The following is a 20,178-nucleotide window of genomic DNA, read 5'->3' on the forward strand; positions in this document are numbered from 1 at the left end:
ATTATCTTTCCTTTCCCCTTTTTCTCTAGCCCATGGTTATGACCACTCATTTACACTTGGAAAATAAGAGAAAGAAAAAAATGTTTTAGCATATTCTCATGGGTTGTTTGCAAGCATATAGTAAAGTCTATTCTTGCAAACATGGACAACTTTGATATCCAATCCTATTGTAGAAAGTGGTAACTTGTACTAAGAAGCAAGTGATGTTTGCAGATGTAAACCTTAGACACCAACCACTTAGCTAGCCTGACAGATTCTGAGAAACAGTGAATTGATATGAGTGTAATGGGGCATGTAATATTGCTCAATCAAGATTATGCTTCTGCAGTTGACTCCCACATCTTACAAAGGTCTTTGCAAGAAATTACATTCAGAAACATCATACGGACATGGTTGAATGCTTCAAGTCTTAGTTAACGAATAACCTCCTTTTAAATTGGCTTTTGTGCTGGTGTCACAAGGCTTTCTATTTTGATTCTCTTGAGTCTCTTTAAAATTTCAGGAAGAAACTCTGAATCTCAAAATGCCTATGAGTAAGAATAAGCTGATTTTACTCCTTGGAATGATCTGTTTGGAACAAGATAAATCTGCAACTATTTCTCTTTCCAAAGGTAAGTTCCAAACAAGCTCTATAATTATCTTTGTATGAAGGAATAACCTTTGCTGGCTCTGAGCATCATCACTCCAGTCCTTACTTCTTTGGGAAAACTGGAGAAGCAAACATATTGTGGAGACTTAATTGTTTTTCATGTAATTATTTTGGACTTTCCTCCTGAAATCAGCATATAAAACTGGGAAAGACGTTTGTAGAATACAATTTGTACAAGTTGCATTGATCTGGAAAAAAACTGGGATTGTTCACTTAGTTGAACATATTGCACAGACCCATCCTCATTCATGGAACAAATGCAGGAAATAGCACAAATTCGGAAGCATTTGTAATATTTTGGAAAACTGCCATGCTGGGAAATATGAAACATGTTCACTGTAGTATATTATAAATGGTCTTTTTGCCTCCAGTGAAAGCTGAGAACAGTTCTCTGCAGGCTTCTCCACAGTCAGATCTGTGCCAGCCCTGGAAATCATCATGTTTTCTGTGTTTGCTCCAATGAGTTCAAAAAATAGTATATTTTACATCTGAAGTATTTATGATTCATTCAGCTGAAACAGAAAATCAGCTTTTGATCCTAATGTCATGGCTGCATTGGGTTCAGAATCAAAAGGCTAGTGTTGCATCCATGCTTTGCCATGAATTAGTCATGCATGTCTTTGATTCTTTGTTTTCTCATCTTCAGGGTGGGGGTAATAGTGCTTGATTCACAGGCACAGGATGGGAGAGGGGCTAAAGGAGATGTTATTTGAAAGAGTTTTGTATATTTTAACATATTAATCTAAACAGCCATGCTCTCAAGGGTATGTTCTCAAGGAAAACTTTTGGTTCATCCACTCAACTTTTCTAAATGTCCACTCAATGCTAGTAATTGTGCCAACCCTTGGAAATACAGAGATGAATAAAGATGTAGGGTTTTTTTCCTCAAGTAGTTCACAGTCCAATGAGGAAGACAGACAAGCAATTCTCTATCACAATATTACATGGCAAAATTATAAAATCAGAGAGGAAAAAAGAGTACTACACAGGAAAGAAGAGAGACACTTAATGCACATCTTGAGGAAATCAAGGAAGACTTCTCAGTCGAGGTGATCTCCAAGCAAATAACAAGGATCAGAGGACTCAGTTAGGCAAAAAAAGTAGGGTGATTATGAACCAGGGAGTTCTAGGCCTTCCTAGAAAACATGTAGAAGCAAACGATCTGCAGTAGGGACAGAAGACAGTGAATTACCAGGCAGTTGCAAACATCTTTAATCCTACCCATTTCTTAGTTGAGGAGATTGAGGATAAATTTGAGGATAAATAAGTAAATGCAACTTTTTCAGGGACAAAGTCTTTTCCACAAAGACAAAAAAGTTCTTTCTTCTATTAACTGAAAACTCATCTATCCTAACACAAGCCTGGTGTGTGTGTGTGAATCAGGACACAGTCTTCTCTTCACTTCACTCTCCTTGAATAATCTGCTACTTTCTACCCTCAGAGAGAATTAAATCCAATATCTGACTGTATATCAGGTGCCACAGAACATGATCTCAGCCTCAGCCCCCTGAGGGGAGCAGAGGAGATGATGTACACACAATTACAATTTCAGGCAGATTATGGCATCATCCACTCAATGGACTAACTGAGAAACTTCTATGCCTCAGAAACTGTTAGATATTGTGGATATAGGTATTTCTAAGATTAAGTTCCTACCTTTGAGGAACCCACTGTCTAGTCAGGTTCAAAGACATAGAAATAACCATAATGCATACAATTAATGTTATAGAAGTATAGAGTGCTGTGAGGAAACTCGAAGGGTCCAGATTGCTCAGAAGAAAAGGGGGCTGCACCCCTGCTAACCTAGTGGAGATCTACCTCTTGGCTCTAAATCTTCATATCATGATATGCATGTTCTATGTGACAAAAGCTGAATAATCCTTTGTACTGCCAATGACAGCAAATCCCACAATTAACTTAAAACCATTTTGTAATCTTTCTACATAATCCATGTCCTACAGTCTTTTCTTGCTCAGAAGAGTTCCCTGTATCTCTCAGTGTTAGAAGCTATCTAATTGCTAATTTTACTTATTCTTTTCTTTTCTCCAGCTCCCACTTGTGGGCAGAGTTTGGTAAAGACACAGCCTTGGAATTACCTTAACATTTTCAGTCGCATTGTTGGGGGAAGCCAAGTAGTAAAGGGCTCTTACCCATGGCAGGTAAGACTCAGATAACATTCTCTGATGGGTAAACTATAAGCTGTCTTGGGATTGGATCTCTTAGAATCACATGCCACTCATCAGTGTGCTCCATTCTGCCTAGCTCATCACCAGAGATCTCATGAGTGTGTGTAGGGATTCAAGTCCCTCATGGTGTGGACAAGTTAAGGTCCAGAAAAAGTGTGCCCAGAATAGTTACATGCATATTGCCTTGTTCCAAAAATTGAAAATGTCATCCCAAACTTTCAACCCCTAAGACAAAAATCCCACTTCAAGAAGATAAAAAATGTTTAAATTTATAATTAAAAAGTAATGTGCTGATTCGATACATATATTAAAAATATATTTATAGTTAAAGATGACCAGGGAGGTTAAAGGTATCATTTCCATAGGTCTACTTTATGCCTGAAGTATAAGATTTGTACCTATACCATAGGACCTCTCAGGAAATAATCAAGGCTACTGCCTTCTTAATAGCTAATATCCTGAGAATTCTGTCTCAGTCTAATTTCTTTATCCTCCCATGCCATAGAAATGTCTCTGTGCTTCTGTCCCTAGCCAATTGTGTTTACATTTATTGTCTTTGAATATCTTCCAACTTTCTTTACCCTTGGAGTCATACTGTATTCTTGCCATTTAATTATGTAAGAAGAGTGAAAGCTCTTTATTTTTACTTCTCTTGAGTCAGTCATATTAACTTTTAGGTGAGTAGATATTTGGTAATGGTTGGTTGACTGAGTTTGTATTCACTGGGTTGATGAATTAATTACTTGGTTAAAGAGTTGGTTGATCAGTTAGTTCCTTACTTGGTCAGTTGGTTGGCTAGTAAATTTAGAAGTTCCTATTGAAGTCATAGTCAGGGAGGAATCACTGACTTTTTTACTTATTTGCTCTTCATTCTGTTCTTAGCCTTTTCTCTGCATCAAATATTTTTTCAATCACTCATTGAATAATTTTTGGTCAAAAAGAGAACAATTCTAATAAATCACTTACTTTCTTATTCCAACAATGAAATTAAAAGTATTACCTGTATTCTGTAAGTAATTTTAGAGTCAAATCAAATATCATGAACAGGATAAACCAAAGATAGAGGCAAGGTACCAAAAAAATGGCTGAAAGAAGCTGTAGAGGTCAAATAGTTAAGAGTACCAGAAGAGTGTAGGTCCAGATTATTTTTCTAAGAGGCTTGGGGGGACTGGGGCATGTGTTGAAGGCCTCCCTTAGCTCTCTCACCTTGCTGTTCTCTCAAACCTGTTCATTTGGACTCTGCTATATCTTACAATTCTTTTTCTTTCTCTTCATTCATAGGTATTATTTACATTGTTACAGTAACAGTATGAATCAACACTATTATAAAAATAAATTCACACCAACAACTCACACAAAATAAATACTTACAGTCAATTATCTGAAATTAGCCACCTCTCCTGTGAACCAGGGTCGAGAAGCTGTGGTTCCAGCACTGCTCTTTTTTTCTGAGCTGTAGGGAAATGGGTTTAACACCTTCACAGGCCGTGATTTCTAGTATCTGTGAAGAAGACATCTGGGCCTGTTTTTCAGAATATGTCCAGTCTTCAGGTTTTGGGGGACCCCATGGCATTGACTCGCTCTTATTTAAGGTCTTTGCATCTCAGGTGTCTCTGAAACGAAGGCAGAAGCATATCTGTGGAGGAACCATCATATCCCCACAGTGGGTGGTTACAGCTGCTCACTGTGTTGCAAACAGGTAGGGGAAAGCCCAGCACCTGGACACAGGTCAGATCACCCTTCTTTTCCCTCAGAATCTGCAGCAAGAACTCTTGAAACGGGAACTGTGTGATGTATGCTTTGGCGAGAGAACATCTTAATTGTTTAACCCAAGTAGGGCCTAGTGATGTTGTCAGAGGGCACTCGACTTGGTAGAAAACATGCATCTCTTGAGGAAGTAGAATAGTTACATTTGAGTGGAAGTTAATAAAGATTAATATCCAAATGAGAAAAAAGTATCACAAAGATAATATTTGTGAAAATTCTCTCCTAGTTTCCCTAAATTTCAGTGAAAAAAATCATGCAGTTCACTAATGCATCTTAAGAACTGGATGAAAGAGAACAAAAGGAGGCCAGTAAAACATAAAGAAGGTTCCCATATCTTCTTTCAGGATTGATCCTGCCTCTATGAGCTCCAATCTACCAACTTCCATCATTTATCCCCTTTCCTGTGTGTGTTCAAATGTTCTGTTGTTGCCAGTGCTCTTGCAATCAAGATCATGTTCCCATATTTGCCCTATTTCAAATCTACAAACATCAGCTGGATATTAATTTGGTGCTGGGCACTAGTGGGTACCAAGGAAACAAAGATGAGTGAAACCTAATTCCTGCCCAAAGAGAGTTGACAGTTTAAAGAAGAATCAACTGATAATTCCACTGTGATGTGGCAGGTTGTTAGACTAGCAAGTTGCTAAGCATTAAGTTAGGTACTTAATATAGCCAAGAGCTAGGAAAGTACACCAAGAGAAAATTATGCCCTTCCCATTTTTTTTTAATAAACTCATCACTTTGGAGAATGAAAAGTCTCAAAATGTGGCAAGCCCAAAGATCTTAATCCATCTCAATTCATCCCATCTAGTTCTTTCAGGTAACTTTGCTTCAGGAAGGGGAACAGAATGGTCTTTCCCATGTCATGCCAGGTCTCTAAATTACAAACATAAAGGAGGCAAGGAGAAAATCCCTACCTCCCACTGCTATAGTCAGTCCCAAAGCCCTGAGAGTGCATGCTCTCTGGGATGTGAGAGTTATGGTACTATTACGCCCTTTACAATATACTCATCCATTATGCATTAGATCTCTCACAGTAAAAAGCAACATACTTAGTGGGGATCACAAATCATTTGCTGATAGTGAGGCCAGGCCAACCACCTAGGGTAGCTAAATAAAGTCTACTCTAGCTTTAGACCCCTGAATTAATATGTATGCATGCATGTATGTATGCATGTATGTATATTAAAGATATATATGTATCTTTAGACATTTTACAAATAACATTGCAAAGTATTCTATTTTTTATGTCATTAACCCCACAAACCACTCTTTACTACTCCCCTACTCACACTGAGAACTTCTGCATTTTTATTAAGAGTGTTAGAATTATTCTTACTTTCTCTGTTCAGCAGCCATGACCCCAGTTATCCATCCATGCCACTCTGAGGAGGCCCATTTGTCAACCATTACAACTGTACTCAGAGGCTCAATGAAATCAATTCATTTCACTGCTTCCTCTTCACAGAAACAGTGCATCAGCTTTGAACATTACTGCTGGAAAACACGACTTGAGCCATACAGAGCCAGGAGAGCAAACCCTCACCATTGAAAGCATCATCATACACCCATATTTCTCCACCAAGAAACCAATGGACTATGATATTGCTCTTCTGAAGATGGCTGGCACCTTCCATTTTGGTAAACATTTCAGGCTTACTCTGAATTATCTATCCCATGTTCTCCATAAATTTGTTGTATGGCACATTCCTTACAGCATATGTTATGCCTGACAATCCAGGGTCAAGGACATCGAGACACAGATTTGAGGTGGAGGGTCCCCTATTTGAAATGCTTTTGCTTGTAGCTTCAGATACGGGATTATGTAGAGTCAGGAGAGGGTCTGTCTTTGTCTGACAAGCAACACCTGAGTATCAGGCAAAACTATCACAACTCTTCCAAGATCATGAGGGAACCACATAGATGTCGGCTGATGAAGGGCTTCTGGTGTCCTCCCCTCCATGCCCTACCTTGCTCTTTATTTCAGGCCAGTTTGTGGGACCCATGTGTCTTCCGGAGCCAGGAGAATGGTTTAAGCCTGGACTGATTTGTACAACTGCAGGCTGGGGACGCCTGACTGAAGGTAAGGATTTCTATGCCCCTACCCTTAATCAGATGTCTGGACTTTCTGTTAGTTAATCAGAAAATAGAAATTTTAATCTGTTTTTTTTTTAAAAAAACAATGGTGTAAACATTTTTAAAAACAGAGAACAACAAGATGTATTTAGAAATTCAGGTCTTTCCAGAAGGCACAAGCCTGAACAAGGCAGGCACCTTCAACTCAGAAAGGGTGGACGACTGCCCTGCTGGGGGTCTCATCTCTGTGTTTTCTAGATGGCATCCTCTCACAAGTCTTGCAGGAAGTGAACCTGCCCATTCTAACCCAGGAGGAGTGTGCAGCAGCTCTGTTAACCCTAAAGAAACCCATCAGTGGGCGGACCTTTCTCTGCACAGGCTTCGCAGATGGAGGGAGAGATGCATGTCAGGTAGGTGGGAGCAGCTGAGCTGATGGGTCCCAGGCAGGGCTTCCCTCAGTGTTGTAGGACTGGACTTGGAAGACAGGTCAAGAGTGACAGGAGAGGTTGAGTCAAAGTAGAGGGACAGTTTAAACCACCTGTTTATACCAGGGAGGGTAAATTCAGAGGAGGTCTTCCACTTTTTGCAAATGACTAAATAACAGATAACGCCAATAACATCTCTCAAGAATGGCTGGCTCTTTCCTATTTAGAGACTTCTAGTTCATATATAAGGGGAAATTTACTTTCCCTCCATCCTTCCTGCTGACCAAAACCTGAGCTCAATTTTGCTATGGGGCAAGACTTCTCTGAGCCTGTGAGATGAGACAGGAAAAGGAAGAAAGCCTGATGCTTGATGAAAGTCTAGGATGGGAAAGAAGGAAATGGAGCTGATAGGCTCCACTAATAGATGAGGATCTAATGCGAATTGTGCTTCCAGGCCTCAGTCCAAACTATTAGAAGTAAAGAAATGTTATTGATCCTCATCGAGCATGTGTATGGGTGAAAAGAGTGAGCACTTTGGGGCTCAGTATCTGATGAGTTACCAGTGATGGTAACAGGCTTTTTCTGCCTACAGGGAGATTCAGGAGGTGCCCTCATGTGTCGGAACAAGAAAGGAACTTGGACTCTCGCTGGTGTGACTTCTTGGGGTCTGGGCTGTGGTCGAGGCTGGAGAAACAATGAGCAGAGAGATGATCAAGGATCCCCTGGGATCTTCACAGACCTTAGCAAAGTGCTTCCCTGGATCCAAAAACACATCCAAATTGGTAATGAAGCTAGCATGTCAGGTCAAGAAGTCAGGGCCAGAAAGAGCATCCACAGAGTCTAAGCCAGTTGGGACCACTGAGCAGACAGGTTCTGCTTCTATTCTTAGAGTAGCACATAAGTATTGTGACATATCCTTAAGCTAAAACAAGAGCAAAATGTGATATGTGGTATGGCATACAAACATGTATTTGCCACTTCTCAACTAGCAAGATTCAGCAAGCAATAGTATAGATTGGTGGTTATCAACCACAGGAAATATTGTCCCCAGGGACAATGTCTAGAGACAATTTGGGTTGTTACAACTGGGAGTGGGGATTTAATACTAGCATCTAGTGGGTAGAGGCCATGAATGCTGCTAAGCCTCCTACAATGCACATGACAGCCCCCATGATAGAGAACAATGCAGCCCAAATGTTAGCAAATGCCATAGTTGAGAAGGCCTGGTCCAGATCCAGGTACCATAAGTCTGAAAAAAGCTGGGTCTACATGTACCCTTCTGCTAGACTGACCAGGGGGTTAACTGAAACTTCATTTATGCCTCCAAATCAAACTTCATTGTTTTCTTAACTGGTGGCTTCCAGACCCAGTAGGGCTTCTATTTTTCTAAAGGGATTATTTCAAATTAGTTTAGTATGACTTGGGTTTGTTTTCAAGGATATGGTCCAGTGGCAGGTACCTGAGCCCTCAGTTCAAGCTGTAGCTATCCTAGCAATTCTTCTGTGGCTATAGGTGAAGCACTTCCATCTCCAGTTTCCCTTCTCATGTAAAATGAGAGAAGTAGACCAGATGACCTCTTCTAGCTCTGTGCAACCTCCATGCTGGTCATGGCCTGTCATTTAATTTACCTATTTAATAAAGAGAGTGAAGTCATGTCCTTAAAACAAAAGACCAATTTTGCTTTGTCAATGTATTCCTTCTGTTCTTTCCACAGATTAGATTTTAATTAGTTGCATATTGACTAGAAAAATCTCTACACTTTTAAGCCAGGGAGATGCTAACTTCTTGAAATATTATTTAGAATACCACAAACCTTGAATTGCATCTTTCTTTTTCTCTCCCAGGGAAGTGGAGAAAGAGCTCCAGAGGTGAGTATTTCTCCAGCCTGCTCCCCTAGAAACATGACTTAATATCTAGCATTTCTGAATATCAGTTCCCCTCATAATCAAAAGTCTTCCTCTGCAGGAGCTGTCCTCGCTCACTAGGTATAAAACCACCGCTTGGAAAACCCACAGCCATTCCATGCAGTCAGCACAGTCCCTCACCCAGGTGGAGCCCCAGATCCCCTCCCATTTCACATCTTGTCAATACAGAGCCCCATCTCAATTCAGCAAACATTCGCCACCTTGCTTTGGATCAGAGGCTTGAGGGAGAAGGTTGAGGCTACAGGTGGCAATAAGCTACATACCTTGGCCTGAAAGTGTCCTTATGTATCCAGGGGACTCAGCCTGGTGTTACATTGCATGGCTGCAATGAATTCACTCTATGACTTTGGGTAGCTCCTTCCTACCTCTGGACCTCAGTTTCCTCATTCATAAAGGAAAAAGTTTGAACCAAATGGTTTCCAAGGTATCTTTAGCTCAAATCTGCAGTGGTTCTGTGAGTCTGTGGAACTATCTACAAGAAGCAATGTGAGAAAGAATACCCAGAGAGCTCAGAGCAGGAAGAACAGGGAAGGCTTTGGAGCACAGAACATCTTCTAAATTGAACCTTAAAGGACAAAGAAGAAGTAGACATTTGTCAGGTGGAAGTGGGATACAGGTAAAGAAAAATACGTATTCTAGTTGTTATCCTGGATGGATACTAAAAGATGGAGATAGAAAGATGGAGGTTGTAATGGAGACCAGTGAATCAAAGCAGCTGAAGTGTAGGATATATGATGGGGTCTTACTAGAAACACAACTTGAGACCAAATGTTTTAAAAATTCATTTTACTGATTATGATATTAGAGTTGTCCCATTTTTTTGCCCCTTTATTTCCTTCTGCCCTGTATGCCCCCTCCCACCAGCATTCCCCAAACTTAGTTCATGTCCATGGGTTGTACATATAAGTTCTTTGGCTTCCCCATTTCCTTTATTCTTCTTAACCTCCTTGTCTATTCTGTCTCCATTTATGCTTCTTATTCCCTGTACCTTTTCTCCCATTCTGCCCGCCCCCACTGATAACCCTCCATGTGACCTCTATTTCTGTGAATCTGTTCCTGTTCCAGTTGTTTGCTTAGTTTGTTTTTGTTTTTTTTTTAAGTTCAGTTGTTGATAGTTGTGAGTTTGTTGTCATTTTACTGTTCATATTTTTGATCTTCTTTTTCTTAGATAAGTCCCTTTAACATTTCATATAATAAGGGCTTGGTGATGGTCAACTCCTTTAATTTGACCTTATTTGGGAAGCACTTGATCTGCCCTTCCATTCTAAATGAAAGCTTTGCTGGATAGAGTAATCTTGGATGTAGGGCCTTACCTTTCATGACTTTGAATACTTCTTTCCAGCCCCTTCTTGCCTGCAAGGTTTCTTTTGAGAAATCAGCTGACAGTTTTATGGGAACTCCTTTGTAGGTAACCCTGCTTTTCCCTTGCTGCTTTTAAGATTCTCTGCCTATCTTTAATCTTGGATAATGTAATTATGATGTGCCTTGGTGTGTTCCTCCTTGGGTTCAACTTTTTGGGGACTCTCTGAGCTTCCAGGACGTCCCAGAAGTCTATTTCCTTCACCAGATTGGGGAAGTTCTCCTTCATTATTTTTTCAAGTAAGTTTTCAATTTCTTGCTCTTCCTCTTCTCCTTCTGTCACCCCTATGATTCAGATGTTGGAATGTTTAAAGTTGTCCTGGAGGTTCCTAAGCTTCTCCTAGTCTTTTTGAATTCTTGTTTCTTCCTTCTGTTCTGGTTAATTCTTTTTTTCTTCCTTCTGGTCCAAACCATTGATTTAAGTCCTGGTTAAGTCCTGGTTAAGTCCTGGTTAAGTCCTGGTTAAGTCCTGGTGTCACTGTTGGTTCCTGTACATTTTCCTTTTTTTCACTTGTCATGGCCTTCACCTTTTCCTCTATTTTGTTACTATACTCAACCATTTCTGTGAGCATCCTGATTACCAGTGTTTTGAACTGTGCATCTGATAGGTTGGCTATTTCTTCATCACTTAGTTGTATTTTTTCTGGAGCTTTAATCTGTTCTTTTGTTTGGGCCATATATTTGTGTCAGCACACCGGTTATGTTGTAAGGGGTGGCACCTTAGGTATTCACCAGGACAGGGCAACCCAGGTTGCGGTGTTGTAGTACTGTATGTGGTGGGGGGGTGGGGCAAGAGGGAACAATGCCACTTGCTTGGCTCTCAATTGGCTTTCAGTTACTTCCTCCACTACCCATAAGCAAATTGGGCCCTTCTGGTGCTGATTTCCAGGTAGATGGGTTTGTGTACATTCTAGGACCCTGTGGGTCTCTCCAATAAACTCTCATGTGAGGCTGGGAGTTTCTCCTGCCACCGTAACCTCCACAGTTTTTTTCAGTCATGGGCTTGAGGCTTTATTTCCCTACACTGGAAACCTGGGTTGTGTGGTCTGTCTTGCTCCCCAGTTGTTCCTTGTGGTTTACCCAGACATGAATGTGGGACTGCCCAGTCTGCCAGCCACCCCCTTGCTTGTCCCAGTCCTTTCCACCCTGGCTGCCCATCTCTACCCCTCCTACCAGTCTGGATGAATGTTTCTTCTTTAACTCCTTGGTTGTTGGATTTCCATACAGTTCAATTTTCTCAAAATTCTGGTTCTTTTTTGTTTTAAAATTTGTTGTTGTCCTTTTGGTTGTGTGAGGAGGCAAAGTATATCTACCTACACCTCCATCTTGGCTGGAATTTGTTTCTAGAGATCAACCTGAGACCAAATTATGGAAATTTTGAAAGCTAGTTAGAAAAATTTGGACTTTACTGATTAACAGGAAGTGGATTAATTAAATAGATTAGATATATACTTTAGTGGTATAAGAGAAGCACATAGGGAATAGATTGGAGGGGAAAACAATTCAAGGTAGATTTATGAGATTATGCATTAGTTCAAGAGACAAGAATGACAGCTGGACCTAGGTCAAGGGCCAGAGAATGAAAAGGAGGGAATAGAAACAAGAAGAATTAGAACTTGTTGTTCACTTAGGGGAAGGGGGAGGAATCAAGGATGCTACCTAAGTTTTGACCAGGGGAGACTAAGAAAAGGGCACATAAACATAATCAGACCAGAAGTGCATACCCAGAGAAATTTCATTTATAGCATGTTAGGTTTCAAGGGAGATATCTAGGGGACAACTGAAAAATCAGGTCTGGGGTTCAGATGTGTAGAGGTGACAGATGAAATTGAGGATATGAATGAGACTGGTTAGAGGGCTTGGGCAGAGACAGATAAAAACTAAGGATAGAACCACCTGGGAACTATCTGTATTTATGGAATGGAGTATGAGGTCAGAGGAACAAAAATGAAGAAATCATGGAATCTCAAGGCAGCAGTATCTAAAAGGAATTAAAAAGAAGAAAAGCATCTAGAAGCCAAGGCAAAAAAGGTTTCATGAAAAAAGGAAGCGTGCATGCACACTAACAACCACGAGTTTCCAGCATCTGTACAGGTTCAGGAAAGTGAGGGCTGTTGTGACTAGCCATCACTGTTAGCCTGATTCTTGTTCCCTCCCAGCCTCATGCAGTGAGGAGAATCATGTGGTCAGTGAGTCTGAGGGGGAGCTGCACTTCCCAGAAAGCCCCTACCTGTATTATGATGGCAAGCAGTGAGTAGTCTCCTCTGCAACCCCTCCCGACTCCCACCTCTGGTCTGACTGTGCCCATTAACTGTGACAGCCACTTTTGGTCTAGAACAACATCCTCTTAATACATCTGCCTGCAGACTGTGTGTCTGGACCCTGTTGGTACCAGAGGAAATGCATGTGTTACTCAGTTTTTCCCACTTGGATGCAGAGTCTTGTCACCACAATTACCTCTCAATATATTCTTCAGAAGACAGACTTACTGGTGAGTGGATTTTCACTTTGTCAAATGGACACTAGTGCTAGCAGGGCCTGGTTACAATATGTATGGCATGGAGACATCTGTAAACACCACACTTCCTGTCTCCAGTTTTTGAGACTCAGAACTGACAGTAGAAAAGAACTAAATCAGGCCACAGTGCATTGTATTGGCTGCATCTGCTTCCCATGGAACCAGGCTTCCTACCCTCTTTTGCCAGACCTGGAGCCCATTGGGAGTGAAATGAGGACATACTGCAGGACCTCTAGGGGCCTCCCGGGCAGCTTGCTGCTTTTCTAGGCATGGAAATGACCTGCCTTGACCAGCTAAGAATAGAAATGTATACTCGTGTGTAGAAGAGAAAATTTACTTACATAAAAAACAGAAATGAAGGAGAGGGTTTTGGGGGGGTGGGTCGTTCTTAACTGGAGGTGATTTTGCCTCCCAGAAGACATTTGGCAATGTCTTAGAAGCTTTTTGGTTGTCACTGGCACCTAGAGGTTAGAATGCTGCAACACTTTCTACAATGCACAGGAGCCTGAACACAAAGAACAGTGCAAAGTGTCGGTAGTGCCAAGGTTGAGAAACCCTGCTTTAGACAGTCCTGCACTATCACAACAACTAGTTCAGTTCTCCTGAAGTCTTTGAATGGTGCTGTTTTCTAGACTCTGCACAGAGAATCTTCTTGTGTTTCAGGGAAGTTCTGTGGAGAAAGGCTTGCTTCCTCAGTTCTTGTTGCCTCCAACTCTTTAAGACTGAAGTTCTTCACTGATGCCACAGATTATTCCACCGGGTTTAATCTCACCTACAAAGCTCTTAAACCCAGCTACCTCCCTGGTAAAACCATTTATTTCTATTACACACTCTGCAGGACTTCTGTAGAAGCTGAGGCCCCATAGGAATTAGGTGAGGGGCAGGGAGCTCCCTCCCAAGGCCCACCTGGCTCCACAATGCCGAGGGGCACGGGCCCATGAGGTAGCAGGAACAGGCATGCCCATGGTCCTGCTATTGTACATGCAAGTGTGGTGAGAGGGCCTAGCAAGTTCTGGAAAATCAGTGCATGAGCCTCGTCCTTCCTGTTGGCTCTGCTCAAAGATTCAGTTCATGCATCATCTGTGGAAGATGGGAGGAAAAACAAAGGGGTTCCTCTTTGCTTGGCTGATGTCACTGTTCAGATGTTTCCCCTTGTGTTTCAGATTCAGGTTGCAGTTCCTTAACTGTCCTTTTTGAAGAAGGTCTCATACAGAGTCTCCATTACCCTGAAAACTACAATGACATGGCCAACTGTAACTGGGTTTTTCAAGCCCCCAAACATTATCTAATTAAGGTACTGATTCTGTTACCCTTACTTTGCTATGGTATCTTCAGAGAACAGCTAACATAAGCACCACTAAGGCAGAGGTTTTTATCTGACTTATTCACTGCCATATACTTAGTACATAGTACCTACTACCTACGACCTGGCAAACGAGACTACGGACAAACACTTGAGTAACAGCCTGTTTCCTCCTGTAATTACCCACACTTACCACCAGATGGCAATTGCGCACTTGATATTTTGTTGAAATGCTGCCTTAAATTTTGTACCTGGTATACTGTTTCAACAGTCTCTTGTCCCTTCTAGAAACACTCTGTAATTAATAGCTAACACAAGTCCATGAAAATAAGGCCCAAATAATCAAGCTCTCATGCAGAGGGATAGAGCAAGCAGTGTAGAACACGTTCAGGGATTCGGGCACGAGAGATATGTAACATGTACAGGGAGGGGTGGTGGAAGGTAAGGCTCAGGTCAAAGTGTGGAGAGCCTCAAATGTCAAGAAGCGGAGTTTACTTAGTATTCGATTAGTGGTGTTTGTTCATTTTTTTGTCCATTAAACACTAGTGAGCCATCTGCAGGGTGATGCCTCCAGGTAGTTAAGGTGAGACCATAGTCGGGGTGAGGATGGAACTAGGCATTTATTTAGAAGTCTTTCTATTAAAATAATCATTGAAAGCAAGAGAGAGCGAAGCTGAGAGAGAAGAGTAGTAAATAAAAGGGGGAGGAGGAAGGTGAACAAGACCTCAAAATTCTCACATGTTCAAGGGGCAAAAAGAAGCCTGAACCACAGGGGAACCAACCTGGCGGGCCGCTGTGATGGCCCAGAGCATGGAGCCTTTAACTTAACACACTGAACAAAATAAACAAAGTGGCATGGCCAATACTTTGGATTTACCACACACAGTCAGAATTTAAAGAGAAGGAGGACTGAGCATTCACTGTCTGGTCCCCACCTCATCCCTGATGAAAGGGTAGAATAATTGGATTGGACAGTTGAACAGCAGAGAGGAGGTAGGAGAGGTGGTGTCTGAAATATCAAGTGAAGTCAGGTGTTAGGAGCAGAAACAACATCACACAGGTTTTGCCAATGAGTAGGAGAAAATGGCTCAGAGAAAGTAAGCATAGATCTTTTTCTAAAAGTTTCTGAAATGCAAACACAGGGCAGAAATTTCAGGAGGAAGTAGAATTAAGGGAAGGTTTGTTATCAGTGATGGAGGATAAAAGTTTAAGTAAGAGCATTTTCCGGAAGGAGGATGAAAATAAATTTAGATGACAATCTGAACATGCCAGAGCTAGAAGTAATTTAAAAACACCTATTCAATAAAGGTTCACTGAGGGCTGTGCCTCAGTGAAGTGAGGCTCTCACTCCTGGCCAGGGACAGCGTCAAGCCTGCAGGCCTCATCCTAGGTAGTAATTTGGAAATTAGCGCTACAAGACATAACTATGAGCATACCATGAATCAGAGAGAAGAGGGTTCATCTCCAGGAAGCCTCCCAGTAAGAGTTTAAGAAATGTGTGAATAAGTCCTGTTCCTGGCACGGCTTCTTCTTCCCATGCCTACACTCACCATGAATGATCACTCGCCTCCACCTCCGTCCTCTCCTTGCAGTCCTGTGGCTTCGGCTCAGTGCTCAGGCTCCACTGCATCCCTGTCATGTGTGTGTCTAAAATCTCAAGTCCTGCTCCATCCCCCCTCTCTCCCACTGCACTTCTCTTCACACTCAGGTGGCCAGTGCCATCAAACTGCTTAAATATTGTTCTTTGCTGTTTCTTTGCTCCTTCTAGGAGGGAGCTGAGGAGATCAAATATTTGCATATTTTCCCACCCTTATATTGGGACTGTATTTGGCAGGTTAGATGATTCAGCAGTTTTGGGAGCCTGTGGTACTGCATCTTTTCTGAAGTATTAATAACTTAACCCACTCATGAAGGTCCCACTAACTTTCTCACTTAAGGTCCCATGCTAGACTGAGTTGAGCAATCTAAACTTCTCTGCTTAATTAAAATTAGGTAATTCATTCCTATTATTTACTCTGGATGTAATGTGGAGATTTCTCAGCTTTCCTTTCAGAGCCTGGAAATAGAGGAGAATGGAGACTGCACTTCCGACTATGTGACAGTGCACCAGGATGTAGAAAGGAAGAAGGAAATAGGTTTGTGCTCCTGGAGCTCAGTCTCCCTGGTTTGCATTGGGACCCAGTCCTTGTTGGGAATTAAAAGGATCTGGCCCAATGGTCCTTCATTCCCCTGCACCACCTCCATCCGTCCCTACGCTCTTACCCCCACTCCTTCTTCTCCTACATCAGGGCAGGGTGGGCAAGAGGGAGAATCAAAGAGCCCTTTGAACAGAAAATACGGAAAGCCCACATGAATAAGGGGTCAGAAGGGGAAAGCGCCACTGAAATAAGCCCTCTGGCTGGAAGCAATTCCTTTAGTGGTATTCCGAGTATGAGTGTTTGGGAGATAAACAGAATCAAAATGTTGATGGGGTTAAAAACATAGTAAAAAGAAGCCAACTGCCTGTCTATTTTGAAAACAAACAGTGAAGTCCACCAGAAAGGCCTATCTCCTAATAGTTACTAAAGGACAATTATTTTTTTCTTTTCTGCAATGTCATGTCTATTTGCTGGGCCCTTGACCACATCTGACTTGGGCTGGACTTGAACCAGCTCGGTTGTGTGGCTTTGTTGCCCCAGCCCCCGTGCTGAGCTCCTCTGGTGTAATGCTCATCAGCTTCCAGTCGGATGAAAATGTGACCTTCAGAGGCTTTCGGGCTACAGTTGCCTTCATTCCTGAAACAGGTAAGATGGAAGAGGCACCCATACCTCCGGTCCACATTCTCATCCTCGTAATGTGTTAATCAAGGACAGCCTTTAGAGCCCAACGTGGATCCAATGGAATCATCATGTGCAGCAGCTCTGTTCTATAAAGTCACCACAACACGGAAATTGGTGAATACTGAACCAGTGTTCCTAGGGGAGATCCATGGTTAGGGTCCTGTGAGCCTCTGGTTTATGTCTGTTTCCATTGCAAGTCACCTTACTTAGTACATATTGTTCATTTCTTAACACCCCACTCACAGCCAATACCACAATAACTCAAACTTGGACAAACTTTATCTATCACATGTATTTTCAAAGACATCACAGCCTCCTTGCACTTAGGAACACTAGATGGCACTTCAGCACTATGTTTAGGGCCATTTCAAATAGCAAAGTCACCAACAAAAACACAAAAATGAAAAAAAAAAACCATAAAAAACGTGGCACTAAGCAGACCATGGAAAGAACAGTTACAGCATGAGAGCTGAAACAAGAAGGCAGAGTGTCACCTCGTTAGACCTCAGGTAGGGACGTGTGCATCAGGTCATTCAAATTTTTCACAAATATCCATGAATGACCCTGAAAGCACCATGAGCACTGGTTTTGAGTTACAAATAAATGTTAGCAAGTAAGTGAATTTGCCAATCCAGAATCCACAAAGGATGAGGATCAACTGTACATCTGAGTCTTGGCCTATGCTTACTAAATATGTGATCTAAGAGTTGTCTTCAGACTCATTTTCTTCAGCCTTACAATGGGTGAATGCCACATGCCTGGTAAGAACATAGTGAGGATTAAATCAACAAGTTCGTGGCATCGGGACAGGGGCTCCAATATGTGAAATATCTTCACCAATCCTCAGGCCCTGGACACCTGAATTACACTGTTCCCTTCCAAGCCCTCATACCTGTGAGCACTTTGTGCAAACCCCACAAAACTCTCAGGTTCTTCATTCTTGTTAGGGGGTAAGCAGCTACTTATGGCAAAGCCAGGTTACAGTTAAATTACTTCAGTTTTTAGTGAAAATACCACAGAGTTCAGCTGACAGAGATGCCCTAGAATTCTAACAATAATAATTAACTGCCAAGTCCCAAGCACGGGTCTTGTCTGTGTGATCTGAACAATTATGTTATGTTTCCACCCAGCATTAAACATCTCCAGATCAGAGGATGAGTCAATGTTTCTGGAGACATGAAATGCCCTACCTGAAGAATCCAGTGCTTCTGGTAAGCTGTTTCAGGGAATGTGACTGAGAGACACACACAGTGAATTAGCCTCGATTCAGCCAGAGAATGCCCAAAAGATATGTCAGAGTCCTAAACTCCAGTACCCCAGAATGTGACCTGATTTGGAGAGGGGACCTTAAAGAGTTGATCAAGTAAACTGAGGTCATTAGTGTGGGCCCCAGTGCAGTGTGACTGGTGTCCTCATAAAAGGGGAAATTTGGATGCAGAGAGAGACACGCGCACAGGGAGAACATCATATGAACGTGAAGGCAGAGACTGGGGTGATGCAGTATCTTCAAGCCAAGCAAACCACCAGAAGCTAGGAAAAAGGCATGGAACAGATTCTCCATCACAGCCCTCAGAAGGAATCAACCCTACCAACACCTTTATCTCAGACTCCTTGTCTCCAGAACTGTGACACAATAAATTTCTGTTCTTCTAAGACACCCAGTTTGTGATAGTTTGTTGCAGCAGGTCTAGCAAGCTAATACAACAGGAATCCGCTCATATGATTGTGGGAGCTAAGCAAGTAAATCCAGAGGGATGTCAGAAAGGGAAGACAGGACGCTGGAATTCCACAGGCACAGGCCGAAGCTCTTCTCCAGATGGGGAATTTCTACTCTCTTTTAAGGAAGTCTCAGCTCTGCATTTAAGATCTTTCTGATTAATTAAGTTAGGCCCACCCAGATAATCTAGGATGATCTCCCCTACCTAAAGTCAATCCATTAGGAACTTTAAATCTGCAAAATCTCTTCACAGCAACATCTCAATCAATGTTTGACTGAATAACTGGGGGGCTGTATTCTAACCAAGTTGACACATCAAAAAATCCATCACCTAGAGCACCATAGGCTGTAATCATTTCCTTTCGCTCAAAGCAACACAAATGACCCAATCACAGACCTTCCTCCAAAAGCATCATTAGACATCTCTGGGCTCCAGCTTTGTCAGCTGAAACATGGAGTGCTTCTTTAAATTTGAAGTCAGGAGTTTTTAAGTATGCATGGCATCACAAACACAATGTTTTTATGCCCTGATTGTACCACAGGGTGCCGTGTTGTGGAGGAAGCACATGAGGCTGGATTCACAAATGTGGGCTTGCATCCCAGCTTTGCTATTCTCAAGCTATGTGATCATGGACAAAGCATGAGATGAATCTCCCTGAGGTTCCTTCTCCAAACTCACGTGGTTATAAAAGGATCATAACAATTTCAGGGGTTTATGTTCCATTATGGGAAATGTTTTGTAAACTCTATAGTTCTATGAAAATGAAGGTTTTATATAATTACTCTCAGAAGGGAGGCTTTAGTTGTTTGCTCTATCTTAACTTGTTCAAACTTTTAAAAACAACAACCAGAAATTGTCCTCAAAAATAAAACTCTATTTTGAAAATCTTCTGCTTTTGTCCCTAAAAGAGATAAGGAAGCAGAGGCTGGGGCAAGTTAGTAAACAGCCAGAGTCCTGGGTGTAGTCAGGTCGGAGGTGGGAACACTTCCTTCATTTCTTTTGGATGCTTTCCATCTCTCCCCTTCCTGGAGGCCAGCCTTTCTCCTGTTGCAGGTCAGAGGCTCCCAGCCCCAGGCTGGCCGTCCTACCCCATCTGCACAGGTGGCACTTTCTCCTGGAAACTGCATTTGCTGCCCCTCCTTACTTCCTGTTGTCTCCACAGCCCAAGCTGTGAACTCACAGCTACTACCTTCTGGAGGCTCTCACTCAGCCCCTGCCACAACAGACGCTGTTTGGAAAGAGTTGAAACAACTGCTATAAATATTAGTGGGGAACTTGACTAACATCTCTGGCGTAGCTCTGCAGACATAGCTGCTCAGGAAGGATTTCCCTAGGCGTGGGCGGAATGACGGGAATAGGACTCTGCAGGCTGTTCTTTTGACTTTTCCCAAACATAGTTTATGGCAAAGTCTGGTCATTCTCAGCATCTTAAG

The 20,178-nt window shown here is 42.1% G+C and overlaps 1 protein-coding gene across 1 annotated transcript; it reads left to right on the plus strand.

Moving 5' to 3' along the window:
- The first annotated feature begins 523 nt into the window (after positions 1–523).
- OVCH2 (ovochymase 2) lies at positions 524–18,207 on the plus strand. Its single transcript, XM_045842508.1, has 16 exons — positions 524–611; positions 2,699–2,808; positions 4,443–4,534; positions 6,071–6,243; positions 6,590–6,685; positions 6,937–7,088; positions 7,696–7,885; positions 8,948–8,971; positions 12,547–12,637; positions 12,754–12,878; positions 13,569–13,709; positions 14,069–14,199; positions 16,250–16,343; positions 16,860–16,991; positions 17,516–17,524; positions 18,158–18,207. Exons 1-16 carry the CDS (start codon positions 524–526, stop codon positions 18,205–18,207), a joined length of 1,698 nt encoding a protein of 565 aa, XP_045698464.1.
- Positions 18,208–20,178: the final 1,971 nt, after the last annotated feature.

This window comes from Phyllostomus hastatus, unplaced genomic scaffold, assembly GCF_019186645.2.
Source record: "Phyllostomus hastatus isolate PE091 unplaced genomic scaffold, TTU_PhHast_1.1 phas_contig_399, whole genome shotgun sequence".
NCBI lineage: Eukaryota > Metazoa > Chordata > Mammalia > Chiroptera > Phyllostomidae > Phyllostomus > Phyllostomus hastatus.